The 18,102-nt window shown below is 43.0% G+C and overlaps 1 protein-coding gene across 1 annotated transcript in view; it reads left to right on the plus strand.

The window, feature by feature from the left end:
- Positions 1-415: 415 nt before the first annotated feature.
- The window catches only part of LOC149232751 (uncharacterized), a 67,494-nt gene continuing 49,807 nt past the window's right edge, over positions 416-18,102 (plus strand). Inside the window, exon 1 of the mRNA XM_089379493.1 lies at positions 416-1,101. Coding sequence (XP_089235619.1) covers positions 737-1,101 — 365 coding nt within the window. The 5' untranslated portion in view covers positions 416-736. The remainder of the gene's footprint in view (positions 1,102-18,102) is intronic.

Below are 18,102 nucleotides of genomic sequence, written 5' to 3' on the forward strand. Positions count from 1 at the left end.
TGCAAAATTTCAATAACGATATAACACAATATGACATTTTTTTGTTTTTTCTCAAAACAGTAATAACGCTCGGTATAAGGTATAATACAAATGAGTTATAAATAAATTAAAAGATAATATGTAAGATATGGTTCAAAATCACATATCAATAATAATAAAAAAAATAAAAATTATCCACGAAATTAAAGATAACTTAGGGGTATAATAAACCTGAGTTATAAATAAAGTAAAATATAACAAAAGCAAAAACTTCAATAATTTTGATGTAAGTAGTTTACATAAACACACATTCAAAATTTGAGTAAAATACACGTTATACCAAAGTTCCAAGAAAATTTCTAACGGCCAACATTTATAAAATCTCTTTTCCTGGTTAAGGTTTCCCCAAATTTACAAAGGTGTCCAAAATGATCTCGCCATTCGCCTGCCTAGCGTGCCACCATGGTCAACATGCTATGCTATGGTGTCCAAAAATATCTCGCCATTTGCCTGCCATGGCGTGTCACCATTGTCAACATGGTATTCCTATATAATGGAGGGACTACTGTATAGTTTTTGTATGTATAGACGGAGGGATTCATCTGTGGATGAAGATAAGACGAGAACCGCAATTCATAGTAGTGGATAAGAGAGCGCATGATACCTATAATATAGAGTTGAACTCGACTGCATTTATTTTATCGCGCAGGCGAGAGGGCGAGATTGAATTTCCTGTGTTCAGAACAAGAAATAAGAGATGGGAGGAGGGGCGATACTCAGAAACGTCGGCAGAGCTATTGGAGCTAGGGGTCTCGGAGGTGGGCCGGTGCCTGCCTCTCCGGCACAGCAGGCTTTATGCTCAGCGTGCAGGAAAAATTCATCGAGTGTTGCAAATGTGAGAGCTTCGGCATGTGTTTGCGAGCAAGGAAGAGTAATTCCCACACAACAGACTCTGCCTCACCAGCCATGCTGGCAATTCGATGACTGGGAATTTACTGGAGATGAAGAGCGATTCCAATTGCACCACGACGACGACGACCCTGATCGCCTCATTTTTGGATCGGTGCCCACTCAGAAAGAGGCTGAGGAGGCTGTTTCTGAGCTCCAGGATGCCCTTACACAGTAAGTTCATGGCTCTCTTTCCCTTCTATTAGTTTATGCAAAAAGGGCATGGGTATGCCATTCTTTTAGGTTTTCTTTTTTGTTAAGGGATTAGGTGCAATTATGCTCAGGATGCCGACTTTTAAATGTTTGTTAAGAAACAAATAACACCCGCCACGATCATGCGTTAACTTGAACTCCATACAGAAAAAACAGAATAGCAACATAAGAAGAGGAATTGACAGAAAGACTAATTCTATATGTCTGTTCTATATAAGTTGTATAATTACAAGGAGATTATCCATATTTATAATAAACTGGGAGGAACCCAGCATTAAGGACGGTGGTGTCAATTATGCACAGTAATTAGATCACTAACCTAAGTAAACTTAACTACATGGTATATGCACACCAACACACCCCATTAGTGCAACTTAGGAAATTATGAAAATGATGTTATAAAAAATGGGTCCTCGCTACAAGGCCATGATAGGTACCGATGTACAAAACATTCTAAGGATGGACGTTGGCAAATGACCAGAAAAAGGCCCCTAGAAGGGAGTAACACCAATGCTGAAACACCTTGGATCTGAAACTAAAGAAGATTTCACAAAGATGCATTGAAAGGCAAGAGGATGAGGCCTGCGGAGGTTGAAAGCTCCAATCAGGAAGTATGCCCTCAATTCTAAAGAGGGCCAAGTAACTTCAATGGACATGGTTGAATTCTGAAACAAAAGAGGATTGGTTGTAGAGGCATAAGGATGTCAAATACTAACTACCACATGAATTCTTAAGAAAAAAACGGTGTTGGTTAGGAATCAAAACAAAGGCTTCAATCAAAAGCAAACACCATCATCCATCACAAGAGAAATGGCGCCCATGGAGGCTGAAAGCTTTAAACATGAAATATGGCCCAAACTCTAAATAGGACCAAGTAAAGCTAGCAATGCCATCAAAGATCCACATAAGCCACACAAAGCTATTCAAAGATGGAAAATGTCTGTAGCTTCCCTGTGAGTTCTATCAACAGCAAGACCCTCAACAAAGTGGGTAGTTAGTACATCAGGTGGAAGGTAATCATTAGGCGTTCTCAGAGGGTTTCTCAGCCCCTGTGCATCTGATCTTTGATAGCCAAAACCTAAGCTTCCCAAGGAGATATCCAACAATATTTGCATGATTCAAATCAACCACAACTACAACGTTGATTTGAGAATCACTCAAAGCAGGAGTGCAGAAGATGCCATTATAGTTGTAATTGTTGGTTTCCACCTAGTATCCAATCACATTAGAAGGATAGCTAAAAATAGCAACCTTCCATGCTTGTAGAGCAGTGTAGGCATTCCTGAGCCTCTTATTGAACTTAGCCCCCAAGAATTCCGAATCATTGTCATGCTCTAAGGCCAATAGTTTCCTGCATTTTGAATATGACAGTTTACCCCTCCCTCCATGAGTAGCCAAAACAAAATATTGTGGCCCTAATCCCAACAAGAAAAGGAGATCCAAATGCCAAGAAACGAAACTAACAATGCCTAGATGCAATATTGTGAATGAGAAACAAAGAGTATTGAACTCACCACATCAGGAAAATAACTAGGATTATCATGACCACCCAAAAACCTAGTTGTTGGCAGATCACCACATGTATGCCTGGCGGGAGCAAGAATAACTAATAGGCATCCATCTCTCTAGTAAGAATCCACCATTGACTTCTCTCAATCATTTAGCAAATTTCTATCATTGTTGAAATCTTATAGCAATGACCCAAAATAGGAAGTGAATTAACAGTTAGCCAAAGGTGCAGAAAAGGGTTCAGTTAAGAGAGTAATTAGACAAGAGCCTGAATGAGAAAATATGGCACCAAGCAACACAAAAAATCCCACAAATAACATAGAGCTCAAAAAACAGAGGGTCATGGCTATGATACAAGTTGAGGCCCCCACCAATGAAAAGAATTGAAGCAATGAATAAAGTTCTGCATCTCTACATCCCATACTTTGATACCATGTTTACAAACAAAGAGCACTAACTAGGATCATGTGTTAACTGGAACTCCATATAGACAAAACATTAAAGCAACATAAGAAGAGGAATTGATGGAAAGACTAAATCTATATATCTGTTCTATATCAGTTGTGTAATTACAAGGAGATTGCCCATATTTATAATAAATTGGGAGGAACCCTGTTGGTTTTCTTAAAACTCAGCTATCTAATTTGTGAATTTTACCAAGTAAACAACTGAAATCTGAACTTTAACTTCTAACCCACAAATATATTGAGTTTTCTATCTAGCATGCAGCAGAAACAAAAGGAATAGATGAAGACAAACACACCATAAAAACTGTGCACAATAAATGTTTCCCCAAGAAATCCCAACTGGGGAAAACCTGCAAACTGTGTGTTCTCTTTATTTTCTTCAGCAAGCGAATTACATAGGGAGGGATAAAACTTTCCTTCACTCAGAAAATGCCCAACAAACTTCTGTGCACAACCTAAACTTCACCAACTCGGCCTCCCTCTTCTGCATGATGCGAGTTCCATACAGTCTCGTAGGGCCTTCTGCATAGCTGCTCTGCGCAAGCCTATTTGCTCACCTGGTGGAAACGCAATTCTGAAGGTGATGATGGTTGTACGACCTGTTTTCTCTAGCTGGTTTATGCTGAATAGAAAACCCTAGTGCTGGAATTCGCTCTGCTCCTTGCTGAAGTGAGAACACACTAATCTGATGCATAATTACCAAGTCTGCACCCTTTTCCCTCCTAGAAATTGACCTGGGCCCACCAATCCCTCGAAGGGATGAGATTAAGGCTCCCTAGACAACTGAGATCGCTCCAACTCTTGACTATAGGAAAATTGAAATTTTCTAAAGTCAAGGAATAATAAAAAGGCAATTTCTGTGCCTTCACCCCACTTGTGGGTCCTGCCAAATTGAGTGCACCTACTAAATTTACCTGAACCCTTCCTCCTTTAATTTCATTTAACAAACCCAACATTAAAGACAGGTGATTGTGTAGTTCACCTACCAAGTAGTAATAAGTCAAATATGCACAATGATTAGATCATTGACCTAAGTAAACTTAAGATATGGTGTATGTACACCAACAATGTTCAATTAGACTCCAACATTTGAATAGCCCACAATGTGGATTGGTCTGATCATTGTAAAATAAAACTCTAATAGTTTTCAGCACCCTGCAAGGTTAATTGATCATTTAACCCATTATCTCTATGTTCCTTATTTCAAACCACTGAGAGGTGAAGTAATGGGTTTGTACTGTACTTCAAGCCACTGGGAGGTGAAGTAATGAGCTTTTACCACACCTCCTATTGTTTCTTTGTTTATGGCTAGAGGCATTGTGGAGTCCTTTGGTCATTGGAACTGCTATCATCTACATTGTTGTGGACCTCCTAAGTTACTTTGAGAACATGAGAACTCAAACTCAAAACCATGTTGATTTTTCAAGATTTCTTAGATTGATAATTACTTCCAATGATTTCTCCAGTCACATTCATCATTAAACAATTATACATAGAAAATCTTCAACAGTAAAATAATAATGACAATAGGATCATGAAGAGACAACCAAACACGAGACACAAGATTTATCTTGGGAAAACCCTAACCAAGGAAAAACCCAACAACCTTTTCTTAGAGAAATTTTCCAATTCAACAAGAGTTACAATCTGACTTCTCAGTCAAAACAAGGTCAAACTGACCACAAACATACCTAGGCCAAACCTAGTCAACCAGAGACAAATTTGACCTCCTGAATTTCGGCCTCTTGCAATTTTGGCCTCCTGCACTTTTCTCAGAAATTTCGGTCTATTGCCTAGAAAAAATCACATTATATTCCCACATGTGTGAAGTCAACAGAAGTCAAGCTTGAGCTAGAATAGACTTGGATGTATTTCGGCCTTCATCTCTTCTTTTTTCTTTGCATGGATGAACAAAAGCAGTTAATTTTTTATGATCCGAGTTGGTGTCTAGTGGAGGAGGTTGAATGACCTATTTATAGAGGTCTAATGTGCCCCAAGTGGTTTGTTACCTGTTTGTTACCTTGACTGAGCTGACTTGATTTTGATGGAACTGACTTGACCCTTTTGGGGACAAAACAATTTCAAATTTAAATTACAAATTCCCTCTTCTTATTTTGTGGGTTAATACAAATGGAGAATACCGACTGTAGCTACAAAATTCAACACTCCCTCTTAGCTAGGGAGGTATTCATAATGACTTCTTCAAATGTTCTCTTGTTGAAAAATTTCTCTATACCAAGAAAAGGTTGAATGAGCTCAACTATGTTCATGAATCCTTCCACCTTATGTTCTACACTAGAACCATGTGGAAAGCATCCCCGTATCAACATCAAATAAAGGAACTATCTACCCACTAGTCCTTGTGTCACCAATTGGCGTCACTTGGAGTTTTGTCAAGAACCCACCTGACCCATGGTGACAACCCGATCCCATTTACCATTCCCACATGTTTTCAGTGTTTCACATGCTATTGAATGTTAAAAATACTTGCCTGATGCTATAAGGCACAAGCTCAACCCACTAGCCCAAACCCATGGCAATATGGTCGGATAACTGTTAAAATTGGCAACTAGGGCCATACTCCATGTGGGTCATCTTATTTATGGTAGCTGATATTTTTCTTGGATCCCTCTTATCGAGAGGTGTAGGATTGATATAAAGATCACCCATTTCCGGTAAGTATTCATGGACTTATGAATTTATTTGTGTTATAAGACAATTCGTCGAGGTCGGCCAACAACCAAATAAACCCCACATGTGCTCAACGTTTTAGTATAAAAGGAGATGATTTGAGAGTCATTTCTCACACACAATTCTATCTTGATTTCTCTCCACTTGTCTTGGGTTTTAGTGGAAGAGAAATCTAGGAGTGGAAGCCCTAGACATTGGAGGAAAAGAGGTTGCCCTAGACGTAGATGGAAGGCGGCCCTAGACGCAGACTAAAGGTTGCCCTAATGCAGATCTAATCCAACCCTAAACGCTGATCTAATCCAACCCTAAACACTGGTCTAATTCAGCCCTAACCGCAGTCAAACAAGAGAGTCTTAGCCGCAGCATGAAGGGTCAAAGGGACAGCATGTAGGCTGCCCTAGACAGCGTGAAGGGCTGTGTGGACAACAGAGTCTTAGCCGCCATATAAAGGGTCAAAGGAACAACGAAGAGGCTGCCCTAGACAACGTGAAGGAGCTGTAGGGACAACGTGGCCTTAATTGCAGTTAAACAAGCCAAAAGGAATAGCATAGGTGTGGAGGGTTATTCCCTTGGAGAACCGCAGTCTTTAGAAGGCTGTCTTGCTGATTTGTATGGAGGATAAGGGCTGTAGGGTGATGCCCTAACCTGTGATGCAGTGCAGTAGTGCAGCATGGTGAAACAACAGATGGTAAGCATGGAAAACATGGAGCTGCAAGGGACAACTGTATAGTAAATTAGGACAACAAAAGAATGCTAAGGCAAGACATCAGTGGTGACATGGCAGCAAGGTCTAATTCAACCCTAATCACATTCAAACAAGAGAGTCTTAGCCACAACATGAAGGGTCAAAGGGACAACGTGTAGGCTGCCCTAGACAGCGTGAAGGGCTGTGTGGACAACAGAGTCTTAGCCGCCATATAAAGGGTCAAAGGAACAACGAAGAGGCTGCCCTAGATAATGTGAAGGAGCGTAGGGACAGCGTGGCCTTAATCGCAGTTAAACAGGCCAAAAGGAATAGCATAGGTGTGGATGGTTATTCCTTTGGAGAACCACAGTCTTTAGAAGGCTGTCTTGCTGATTTGTATGGAGGATAAGGGCTGTAGGGTGATGCCCTCACCCGTGATGTAGTGCAGTAGTGCAGCATGGTGAAACAACAGATGGTAAGCATGGCAAGCATGGCGTTGCAAGGGACAATTGTATAGTAAATTAGGATAGCAAAAGAATGCTAAGGCAATACATCAGTGGTGACATGGTAGCAAAGGTACATGGTGATGCAAACTCATTGGATAGCAGCAAGCATGGACAACAACATGTTGGGACAACAACTATGATGGGACAGCCAACAGTTGTGACATGGCAGCAAAGGTACATGGTGCTGCAAACTCATTGGATAGCAACAAGCATGGACAACAACATGTTGGGACAACAACTATGATGGGACAACCCAATGACATGCTAATTAGGACATCAATGACATTGTGCAGCTGTGGCACAATAGGACAACAGCAACAACAAGTACATGGTGGCAAGCATGGTGCTGCAAACACATTGGGACAGCTAGGCTATGATGCTTGTTGGAGCATAACAGTGGGACAACAATATGGCAAACATAGAATGGCTATGTCGCCAATAGTGGGACAGCAATGTGGCAAACATGGAATGGCTATGTCACCAACAGTGGGACGACAGTATGGTACATGGGACAATTGTGGCAGCATGGTGCAACAGTATGATGTGTACAATATAAGGTGTAGCAGTATGATGTGTACAAGTGTACAACTTGAGGTCTAGCATTGTAATGATGGGTGCAGCATGGTGCAGCGCGGTGAGGCGCAACATGATGACGAGATGCAACACAATGATAGGTGAAGTAGTCACCTTGGAGAATCAGTTCAAGCAACATGTTTTCAATTGATCTCATGTATCATCTTCTTAGAGATGATCTATGCTCTTATCTAGATAAGTCAAAGACTTCTTAGAGATGATCTATGCTCTTATCTAGATAAGTCAAAGTGTTGACTTCTGTTGTAAATGTACTATCTCTCTTTCTACTAAACTATTGAAGAACATATAAGAAGAATTGATCAAGGGTTTCCCCACATTGGGGTTTGTCCCTGGCTAACCCACATCTTGTGTCCTCTTGTCTTGGCTTGTCTTCTGTGATTTATGTTTATGTTCTATCTGCAATTTACTTTAATGCTGATGTGATTGCTAATCTAGAAAAGATATTGAGCTAACTGTGAAAATTGAAATAAATTGCTCTAAGCATAGAACATACCTAAAATTAACATGGTAGCAGAGCGAAGGTGAAGACAATGCCCAAGAAAGAGTGAAAGAGCAATCATCGAAGACAGTTGGGAAAGGACAAAAGGATCAATGGATTCCTCATCCCTCTTCAAATTCACCGAGGGTGAAATCGAAGCAGAGAATATTATCAGAATGGCGCAGTGGAAGCTTCTGATGGCCTACCTAAAGATCACTTCAATGGGAAGTTCGGATCTAAGGGTGGAAGGAAAGGCAGATGCCTTGGTTGTAATAAGTCCGACCATTATGCAAAGGAGTGTCCGAATGGTAGGGACACATCACTTGATGATGATAACAATCATTCCAGGGACATCTTCAATGATTAGAGGAATGATGGGTAATGCAAGTCATCAAGGAAACAACCGACTCTTCAAGAAAGCAAGGAACCCCAGGTATGAAGAATCGAATGTTGTTTCTAATAAGATAAAGAAGCGTTATCTTGTATTGGCCCTCTCCTTCAGACTATTTGGGAATTTGGCTTATTGATTGTAGTGCTTCAAGGCACTTCATTGGATAGAAGGGTGCTCTCTCTAATTTGGTAGAGATGGAAACACTCATGGGATTATACTTGGATTCAATGCCACCTATCGCGGAAAGGGTGTTGGGAATGTTACCCCTCAATTGAATGACGGTAACTCGATTCATTTACAGAATCTCTTTTATGTACTAAATCGCAAGAAGAACCTGGTGTCCATTTCGGCAATGGAAGTCAAAGGTTTCAGGGTGGCATTCATCGATGGAAAGGTACGTGTTGAAGTTTCTAAGTTTACTTAGATCAGAAACCATCCATGCACTTTATCTGATTTATTCCTACCTACTTGTTATTTTTCCTTAACAAGTTATTTACAAAGCAAATATTGAAAATAAACACCAGTGCATGCTCAACATATTACATATCAGCAACTAAAAGAAACAAGAACAAACACACCACATGACACCATTATTTTTGGACTAATGTCCCCGGAAAAACCCAATTTGGGAGCACCTGTGCAGCTATCTGAGGGTTTTCTTATTGAGCAATATCATAGTACAATCTGGGTGCCGAAATTGGCCTACCCAATAGAGAATTTCCTTAGCAGCTATACCTCACAGTTTGAGAGAAATTTCCTGGTTGAAACCCCAGAAAACACTTCCGGCAGCTCCTCATCACAAAATTGTTCCTGCAACCCCAGCGTCTGCCCAATCTAGATTGTGTCAACCCCTCTTTGTCTCAAACTGGCCCTGCGTCAGCTTTTCTTGGCCTGCGTCAGCCCCAGGAGGCCCTGCGTCAGCTTTGGGAGCCTCTGCGTCAGCACGCTGGCCTCTCTGGTGCTTTGCGCAACACTTGGCTGCCTCTGTGTGGCCCTGCATGAGCCCTTTCTGGCTCTGCATCACTCTCCTTGGCTGTTACGCTGCTCTCCCGGCACAATCTCTGCCTTCTCTGCTTCTCTATACTCAATGCCCCTCAGCTGCTCTCCTGATCACTGATTCTATCTTTCTTAGAAAACCCCGCTCTAGAGAATAGAATGACTGATCATCTGGTGTGATCTCCAAGTGACCCTCAAGCCTCCTCTTATACTTTCCCCGTTGATGATTCAATGGCCGAGATTAAGTCCCTAATCAACAGCTAAGATTAGATCTGGCTTGATCCATGTCTTTTGGACCACTCTAACACATATTCATATTAATACACATTAATATTTTATTTTCCCTAAGTTTAAACTTAGGGACTCCATTAAAAATATTAATTATTTTAATGTCTCCTGATCTGTTTAAAATTTGCCCAAACCCTTTCTGGGTATTGGCGATCTCATGTGCCCCAACTTCTCCACCAAATTTTGTGGCTAGAGCACATCCGATACTACCCCAAATCAACACTCCCTCTTAGCGAGGACTGTGCTCTAGCAATACTCCTTACTGAGTATTACTCTAATCATCCAGCATCGGTACCTGTGATGATGCTAGGCCTTCCTGCACAACATCCTCTACACTGCTGCCTCCTGTACTGCTGCCCATGGTTCTGCCACTGCCACTGCTGCATCTGTACAACAACTCCCTCTACATCCGTGCTGTTGCTGGTCCTTTCTCCTAGCACTGCATCCGCACTGCACCTCCTCTCATCATGTTGCCTACTGTTGCACTGCAACTCAGTTACTGAGAAGTAAGTAACTGATCTCCCAACTGACCTCCTTGTTGGGCTAGAAACACCCACTGATGCTGAAGCTCCCTCTGCCGCTGACAAGTGCTCCCTCTCTAACCTCTGTGTTGCTGCAACAACTCTCTTCCATCTTGCACTGTTGCACACCTCTCTATGCCGTCTTGCACTGGTGCAACACTCATGTGCCTCTCACATTGCTAGCTCTGCGCTGTCTCGGGACTCTTGCACTATAGCTCTCTTTGTGCTTCATCCGCATCCGTCTCTACCCACTCAGCGAGTCCTACTACTCCTCCTTGGGGCTTCTGTAGCAAGGTCTAATCCAAGAGGCTGGGTACCTCAAGGATCCTGCCCCTCATCGCTTGTAGTCTGCCTGACTACAGCTCGATGTCTCCCCACTTCCGCTCAAGTGGCATGTGTGCACTCATGGCACAGTCATCGTCTGTCAAAACTTCCTTCTCTGCCTGTGCTGGTGCTGCCTTAGTCTCAGAAGACTCTCCCTTACTCTTCTTCCTTGGGCACTGGGTCGCATAATGATCCATCTCCCCACAGTGGAAGCACTTGATCTTGGAGAGATCTTTCTTCTTCCGCTTCTCCTGCTTTCCCTCAGATGCTAGGGCCACATCCTCCTCCTCCTGCTTGACCTTGATCCCTTTGCTGCTGCTACCTGTCTTTGACTGCCATTTGATCTCTTCTTGGCGAAGAGTTGCCCACATCTCGTCCCAAGGTAGGAGAGTCCCTTTGCCCAGGATGCTCTGGACAAACACTTCCCACTCTTTTGAGACAACATTCAGGGTTGTCCTCACCATAAGCTCCTGATCTGGTGTCGCTCCTATAGCAGTCAACTGATCTGGGATCTCATTTAGTCCTCCGAGGAAGGAGTCAATTGTTTGACCCTTCTTCATTTGATACAACCTCATCTGGTTCTCGAGCAACATTCTTCTCTGCACAGAAGTATGCTGGTACAGGTTCTTGAGAGCCTCCCACATCTCAATTGTCGTTTCCTTCTCGGCTATATGTGGTACCACATGATCCTTGACCCCATCAAGGATAATGCACTTGGCCCTCACCATCGCCTCTTCGTACTTGTCATTATCATTTGGGTCGACTGGGATAGCTATTGTCTTCAAGGCGAAGTTCTTGACACGATTCCTATCAAACACTGATAAGATTCTGGCCTTCTAGACTGCGAAATTCGATGCTCTGTCATGATGCTCCTCTACTTCCCTCTTGGAAGTTCTCTGTTCGACTCCTCTGAGTCTCTACTTCCTGTCTGGAAATTCTCTTTTGGACTCCCTCTAAGTCCTGATTTCCCTCCTGGAAATCCTTCTGTCGCTTGTCGAGATGCCCCCTACTCTGATTGTCTTGTGCAATCGCACTGCTGATGCAGGTTCCTCGGCTAGAAATCCTCGGTAACAACTCCTCTGGCCCTGCTTTGTCAAGTACTGTTCTGACTACAGTACCTCACGAGCTCCACTCTGCAATATTCTTGCAGCCTTCTAAACCCCAGCAACTGCCTATCTGTGGACTGCGTCAGACCCTCTCTGCCTCACGCTGGCTCTGCGTCACCCCAGATGGGTCTGCGTCAGCCCTCTGGCCCTCTACGTCAGCAACGCTGGTCTCACTGAGGCTCCGCACAGTTCCTGGCCTCTTCTGCGAGGCTCTGGTTGGCTCTGCGTCACACTTCCTTGGCTTCTGCATTGTTAGAAACAGCTTCTGTCACCTTGGGATAGTTGTTTTCTGCTGCTATTGCTGCGCTCGGCTGATGTCTCTTAGTCCTCTTGTGATCTGCAATCATGCTCCGATACCATGTTGAAGTTTCTAAGTTTACTTAGCTTAGAAACCCTCCATGCATTTTATCTGATTTATTCCTACCTACTTGTTATTTTCCCTTAACAAGTTATTTTACAAAGTAAATACTGAAAATAAACACTAGTGCATGCTCAACATATTACAGATCAGCAACTAAAAGAAACAAGAACAAACACACCACATGACACCATTATTTTTGGACTAATGTCTCCGGAAAAACCCAATGTGGGAAAATCGGTGCAACTATCTGAGGGTTTTCTTATTAAGCAATATCAGAGTACAATCTAGGTGCCGAAATTGGCCTACCCAACAGAGAATTTCCTTAGTAGCGATACTTCACAGTTTGAGAGAAATCTCCTAGCTGAAACCCTGAAAAACCCTTCTGGCAGCTCCTCAACACAAAACTGCTCTTGCAACCTTAGCGTCTGCCCAATCTGGACTCCATCAGCCCCTCTTTGTCTCACGCTGGCCCTGCGTTAGCCTTTCTTGGCCTATGTTAGCCCCAGGAGGCCCTGCGTCAGCTTTGGGAGCCTCTGCGTCAGCACGCTGGCCTCTTTGGTGCTCTGCGCAGCACTTGGCTGCCTCTGCGTGGCCCTGCGTGAGCCCTTTCTGGCTCTACGTCACTCTCCTTGGTTGCTACGCTGCTCTCTCGACACAATCTCTGCCTTGTCTGCTTCTCTGTACTCATTGCCCCTCAGTTTCTCTCTCAATCACTGATTCTATCTCTCTTAGCAAACCCCGCTCTAGAGAATAGAATGACTGATCATCTGGTGTGATCTCCAAGTGACCCTCAAACCTCCTCTTATACTTTTCCTCTTGACGATTCAACGACCGAGATTAAGTCCTTAATCAACGACTAAGATTAGATATGGCTTGATCCATGTCTTTTGGACCACTCTAACACGGATCCATATTAATACACATTAATATTTTATTTTCCCTAAGTTTAAACTTAGGTACTCCATTAAAAATATTAATTATTTTAATATCTCCTGATATGTTTAGAATTTGCCCAAACCCTTTCTGGGTATTGGAGATCTCATGTGCCCCAACCTCTCCACCAAATTTCGTGGTTAGAGCACATCCGATGCTACCCCAAATCAACATTACGTGTTTGAAAATAGAATTTTCAAAGATGCTTTTACTTATGGGTTCAGGGTTGGCAATTTGTATCAAGTTGCATGATGTTCCATTGGGGACCATGTCAGTTGACACATCTCTTCTATAGCATCGGAGGTCTACTTATTGTGGGGCCCTACCTGATGTGAGTCAAATGGTGACTAGGATGCTTGAATTCAAAAGGGGCATGAAGGTACATGTCTGAGATGTACCGAAGGAAAATCTTACAAGGGGACCATTCCCCTCATATAGCAGGTCCAGAGGCTTGGAACAACCCGAGGGGTTTGAGATTCATCGGGAATCTCATGTGTGCAGGTGGAAGAAAGCCCTCTATGGCTTGAAGCAAAACACCCCGGGCTTAGTATGAGAGGATTGATAGCTGTTTGATGAAGCTGAGATTCACTAGGAGTGAAGCCGATCCAAACCATTGCTCGAAGGTTGTGGATGATAGACCTCTCATACTGACACCTTCTGAGGATGACCTATTTTTGACAGGTGCAGACCCTCTCATTTGCAGAAGTAAGAGGGAGTTGGATTCCAGATGTGGAATGGTAAACTGCAAGCCCGTGACTACCTCGAGGATCTTAACTTTCAGAAGTTATATGGTAGTGATGCCAGACCAGATTTGGGAAATGCCTCTGAGTTTCATAAACTCATTCACGTTGATGTTCTTGGTGAACTTCCATCCGGACATATGTTTTGCAGTTAGCATGATGAACTCATATATGGTTGAGCCTCACTGGATTGGTGCCAAGAATCTTCTGAGATATCTTCGGGGCACAATCTCTCATGAATTGAGATACACTGCCAGAAATGTGAAGCTGCATGATTATTCGAATGCTGACTAGGCAGGCAATGTGGAGGATCTCAAGAGCACTTTTGAGTGTTGATTCTCTTTGGGTTTTGCACGATATCCTGGATGTGCAGGAAGGAGAAGACGGTTAGTTTGAGCACCGCCGAGACTGAATACATAACTATGAGTATGACCTCGTGTGAAGCTGCCTGGTTGCGGGAGCTCTTCAGTGAGCTGTTTGTACACATGATGGATACCACTGTGATCTTCTGTGAACTAGGGGGGGATTTGATTGTTGAGGAATCCCGTATCCTATGATTGCTCCAGTATATAGACATCAGATACTACCTTATCTGGGATATGGTACGTCGATGAGCGAGGAGGCTATATCGCATTGAGACTGATGTACAGGTTGCAGAGATTCTGTCAAAGCCTCGGGGAAAGGTCAAATTTGTGACTTTCCTGAATGACTTGGAGGCGTTGAGAGACCTTCTTGTGAGGGTCCTCCAGGGCTTGGGTTACTATTGGAACAACACGCGACCAAATGGTGACTCACCCTCCCCTAATGGTGCGCTGTGTACAGGGTGAATGGCTCAACCTTCCCCTGTGATACCCCGAGGCGACTTACGGACAGGATGAATGGTTCTCTTGTTGAGGCATCCTACCCATGCAGTCTGGGACTCATGGGAATTACCTCTCATATGGCTAATGAGTAGGGAAATGGGGTTAAGGACCATAGTAGCACTATCGATGGACGCATCGTTGTATCTACCGTACTCCCTATTCTAGGATAACCTCCATTGATTTGGGTTCAATGTAACTGATCTGGGATCAGTGTGAGTGGTTTGAGACACTCTCTTGTGATATTGATCTGGGATTAATAAAACTGACTTCAGGTCGGTAGAGAATGGTATGAGACATTCTCGATCTATTCTTCTTCTTCATGGTTTAGTAGAGCAGAACCGAGCTTAGCAGAGCAGTGCAGGGCACTAATGGTAGAGATAGTACAGTCGGACATATGGATCAGCGGATGGAGTTCTCCCTAGTTGAGAGGGAGTGTTAAAATTGGCAACTAGGGCAAAACTCCATGTGCGTCATCTTATTTATGGCAGCTGATATTTTTCTTGGATCCCTCTCATCGAGAGGTGTAGGATTGATCTAAAGATCATCCGATTCCGATAAGTATTCATGGAGTTATGAATTTATTTGTGTTATAAGACAATTCGTCAAGGTCGGCCAGCAACCAAATAAACCCCACATGTGCTCAACGTTTTAGTATAAAAGGAGATGAATTGAGAGTCATTTCTCACACACACTTCTATCTTGATTTCTCTCCACTTGTCTTGGGTTTTAGTGGAAGAGAAATCTAGGAGTGGAAGCCCTAGACGTTGGAGGAAAAGAGGCTGCCCTAGAGGCAGATGGATGGCAGCCCTAGACGTAGACTAAAGGCTTCCCTAACGCAGATCTAATCCAGCCCTAAACACTGATCTAATACAACCCTAAACACTGGTTTAATTCAACCCTAACCATAGTCAAACAAGAGAGTCTTAGTTGCAGCATGAAGGGTTAAAGGGACAGTGTGTAGGCTTCCCTAGACAGCGTGAAGGGCTGTGTGGACAGCAAAGTCTTAGTCGCTGTATAAAGGGTCAAAGGAACAACGAAGAGGCTGCCCTAGACAACGTGAAGGAGTTGTAGGGACAGCGTGGCCTTAATTGTAGTTAAACAAGCCAAAAGGAATAACATAGGTGTGGAGGGTTATTCCCTTGGAGAATCGTAGTCTTTAGAAGGTTGTCTTGCTGATTTGTATGGAGGATAAGGGTTGTAGGGTGATGCCTTAACTCGTGATGCAGTTCAGTAGTGCAACATGGTGAAACAACAGATAGTAAGCATGGCAAGCATGGAGCTGCAAGGGACAACTGTATAGTAAATTAGGATAGCAAAAGAATGCGAAGTCAGACATCAGTTGTGACATGGCAACAAAGGTACATGGTGCTGCAAACTCATTGGATAGCAGAAAGCATGGACAACATGTTGGGACAATAACTATGATGGGACAACCAATAGTTGTGACATGGCAACAAAGGTACATGGTGCTGCAAACTCATTGGATAGCAGCAAGCATGGACAACAACATGTTGGGACAACAACTATGATGGGACATCCCAATGACCTGCTAATTAGGACAACAATGACATTGTGCAGTTGTGGCACAATAGGACAACAACAACGACAAGTACATGGTGGCAAGCATGGTGCTGCAAACACATTGGGACAGCTAGGCTATGATTCTTGTTGGAGCATAACAGTGGGACAACAATGTGGCAAATATGGAATGGCTATGTCACCAACAGTGGGACAACAATATGGTACATGGGACAGCTGTGGCAGCATGGTGCAACAAGTGCAGCAGTGTGATGTGTACAACATAAGGTGCAACAGTATGATGTGTACAACTTGAGGTCCAACATTGTAATGATGGGTGCAGCATGGTGCAACGTGGTGAGGTGCAGCATGATGACGAGATGCAACACAATGATAGGTGAAGGAGTCACCTTGGAGAATCAGTTGAAGCAGCATGTCTTCAACTGATCTCATGTATCGTCTTCTTAGAGATGATCTATGCTCTTATCTAGATAAGTCAAAGTGTTGACTTCTGTTGTAAATGTTCTATCTCTCTCTCTCCGTTGAACTATTAAAGAACATATAAGAAGAATTGATCAAGGGTTTCCCCACATTGCGGTTTGTCCCTGGCTAGCGCCACATCTTGTGTCCTCTTGTCTTGGCTTGTCTTCTGTGATTTATGTTTATGTTCTATCTGCAGTTTACTTTAATGCTGATGTGATTGCTAATCTAGAAAAGAGATTGAGCTAACTGTGAAAATTGAAATAAATTGCTCTAAGCATAGAACATACCTAAAATTAACAATATCCTTTGAATGGGGGAGTAATCTAGGCCTCGATGCTCACTGGGCCAATCTCCCCAGCCATAATCCATGTCTCTTAGTCAAAACCCATGACCTAGGGAGATTCTCTGCCCCTTGACGCTACAACATCGACACTCCCTTCAACCAAGGGAAGCATTCTCAATCACTCTAAGATTGTCCTAGAAGTATACCAACTTCATTTAGGGACAGCGGCTTTATGAGAATGTTAGCAACCATCTCAACCATAGAAATACACAGGAACCTCACTGCTCCTTTTTGTACCATGTGCTTTGACCTATCATCATGGTCGTCTCCCGCACTTGATCAAAAAATCTGTGAGTAGCTTCTGAAGCCACACTGCTTCACAACTCATGAAACTGCAATATACTCTGCGTCAGTGGTATTGTCAACTTCCTACTCATTATAGCAGATCCCAAGTTGAATCTGTGAATTCTTGTAGCTGTACTCAATTCATATCCAACTGTATCATGCTGGTACCTCAACACATGTGCCACATTCCTTGGCTCAATTATAAATTGGCCACCTTCCTTTATTGAATCCAACACACCAGCTACCTTCCGGTCACCCTGAAATCATGCTGAGGCAATCCAGGCTGCTCCCTTTGCCACTGGGCTTCATCATATTGGATACCATGGGAATGGACTTGCTGTCCATCATCACAAATCTCTGAAGGATCATAATAATACACTTCCTTTTAACCAAGGAAGATCTCACCTGACTTCTACCACACTTCTAGTCCCAAGAAGTAATATATCCAATCAAGATCCTTCGTCTCGATCCTAGAGATCAACTCCCTTTGTCATGATTTCTCCCTCTATCACAGAAGCAAATCTTCTTGCCACTGTTGCTCCTTTTGACACATGAGTTCTCTTGCTCCCATTAGAAACAAGTCATATAATAACAAGATTAACCAAGATTTCTCAAATATCCATACCAAGCCTGAAGTTCGTGCAAAGCTTTCTCTACTCTGCAAACACGAGAACCCCTCTAAGGTACCTCAAAGTCCAGAGATTTTTCCTTGTACACTTCTTCCTAACAATTGGAGTCCTCATTGTCCTCTCCCTCTTCCTGGGAGAATCCTGGCTTTGTACTTCTCTATGCTACCATCTATCAAATACTTGATCTTGTAAATCCACTTTGAAGTCATCAATGACTTTCCACAGATCTTGGCACACTGACATCCTTTAAA

The sequence above is a fragment of the Pinus tabuliformis genome, chromosome J (assembly GCF_031772625.1).
Source record: "Pinus tabuliformis cultivar Carrire ecotype Pingquan chromosome J, CPIR1, whole genome shotgun sequence".
Lineage (NCBI taxonomy): Eukaryota > Viridiplantae > Streptophyta > Pinopsida > Pinales > Pinaceae > Pinus > Pinus tabuliformis.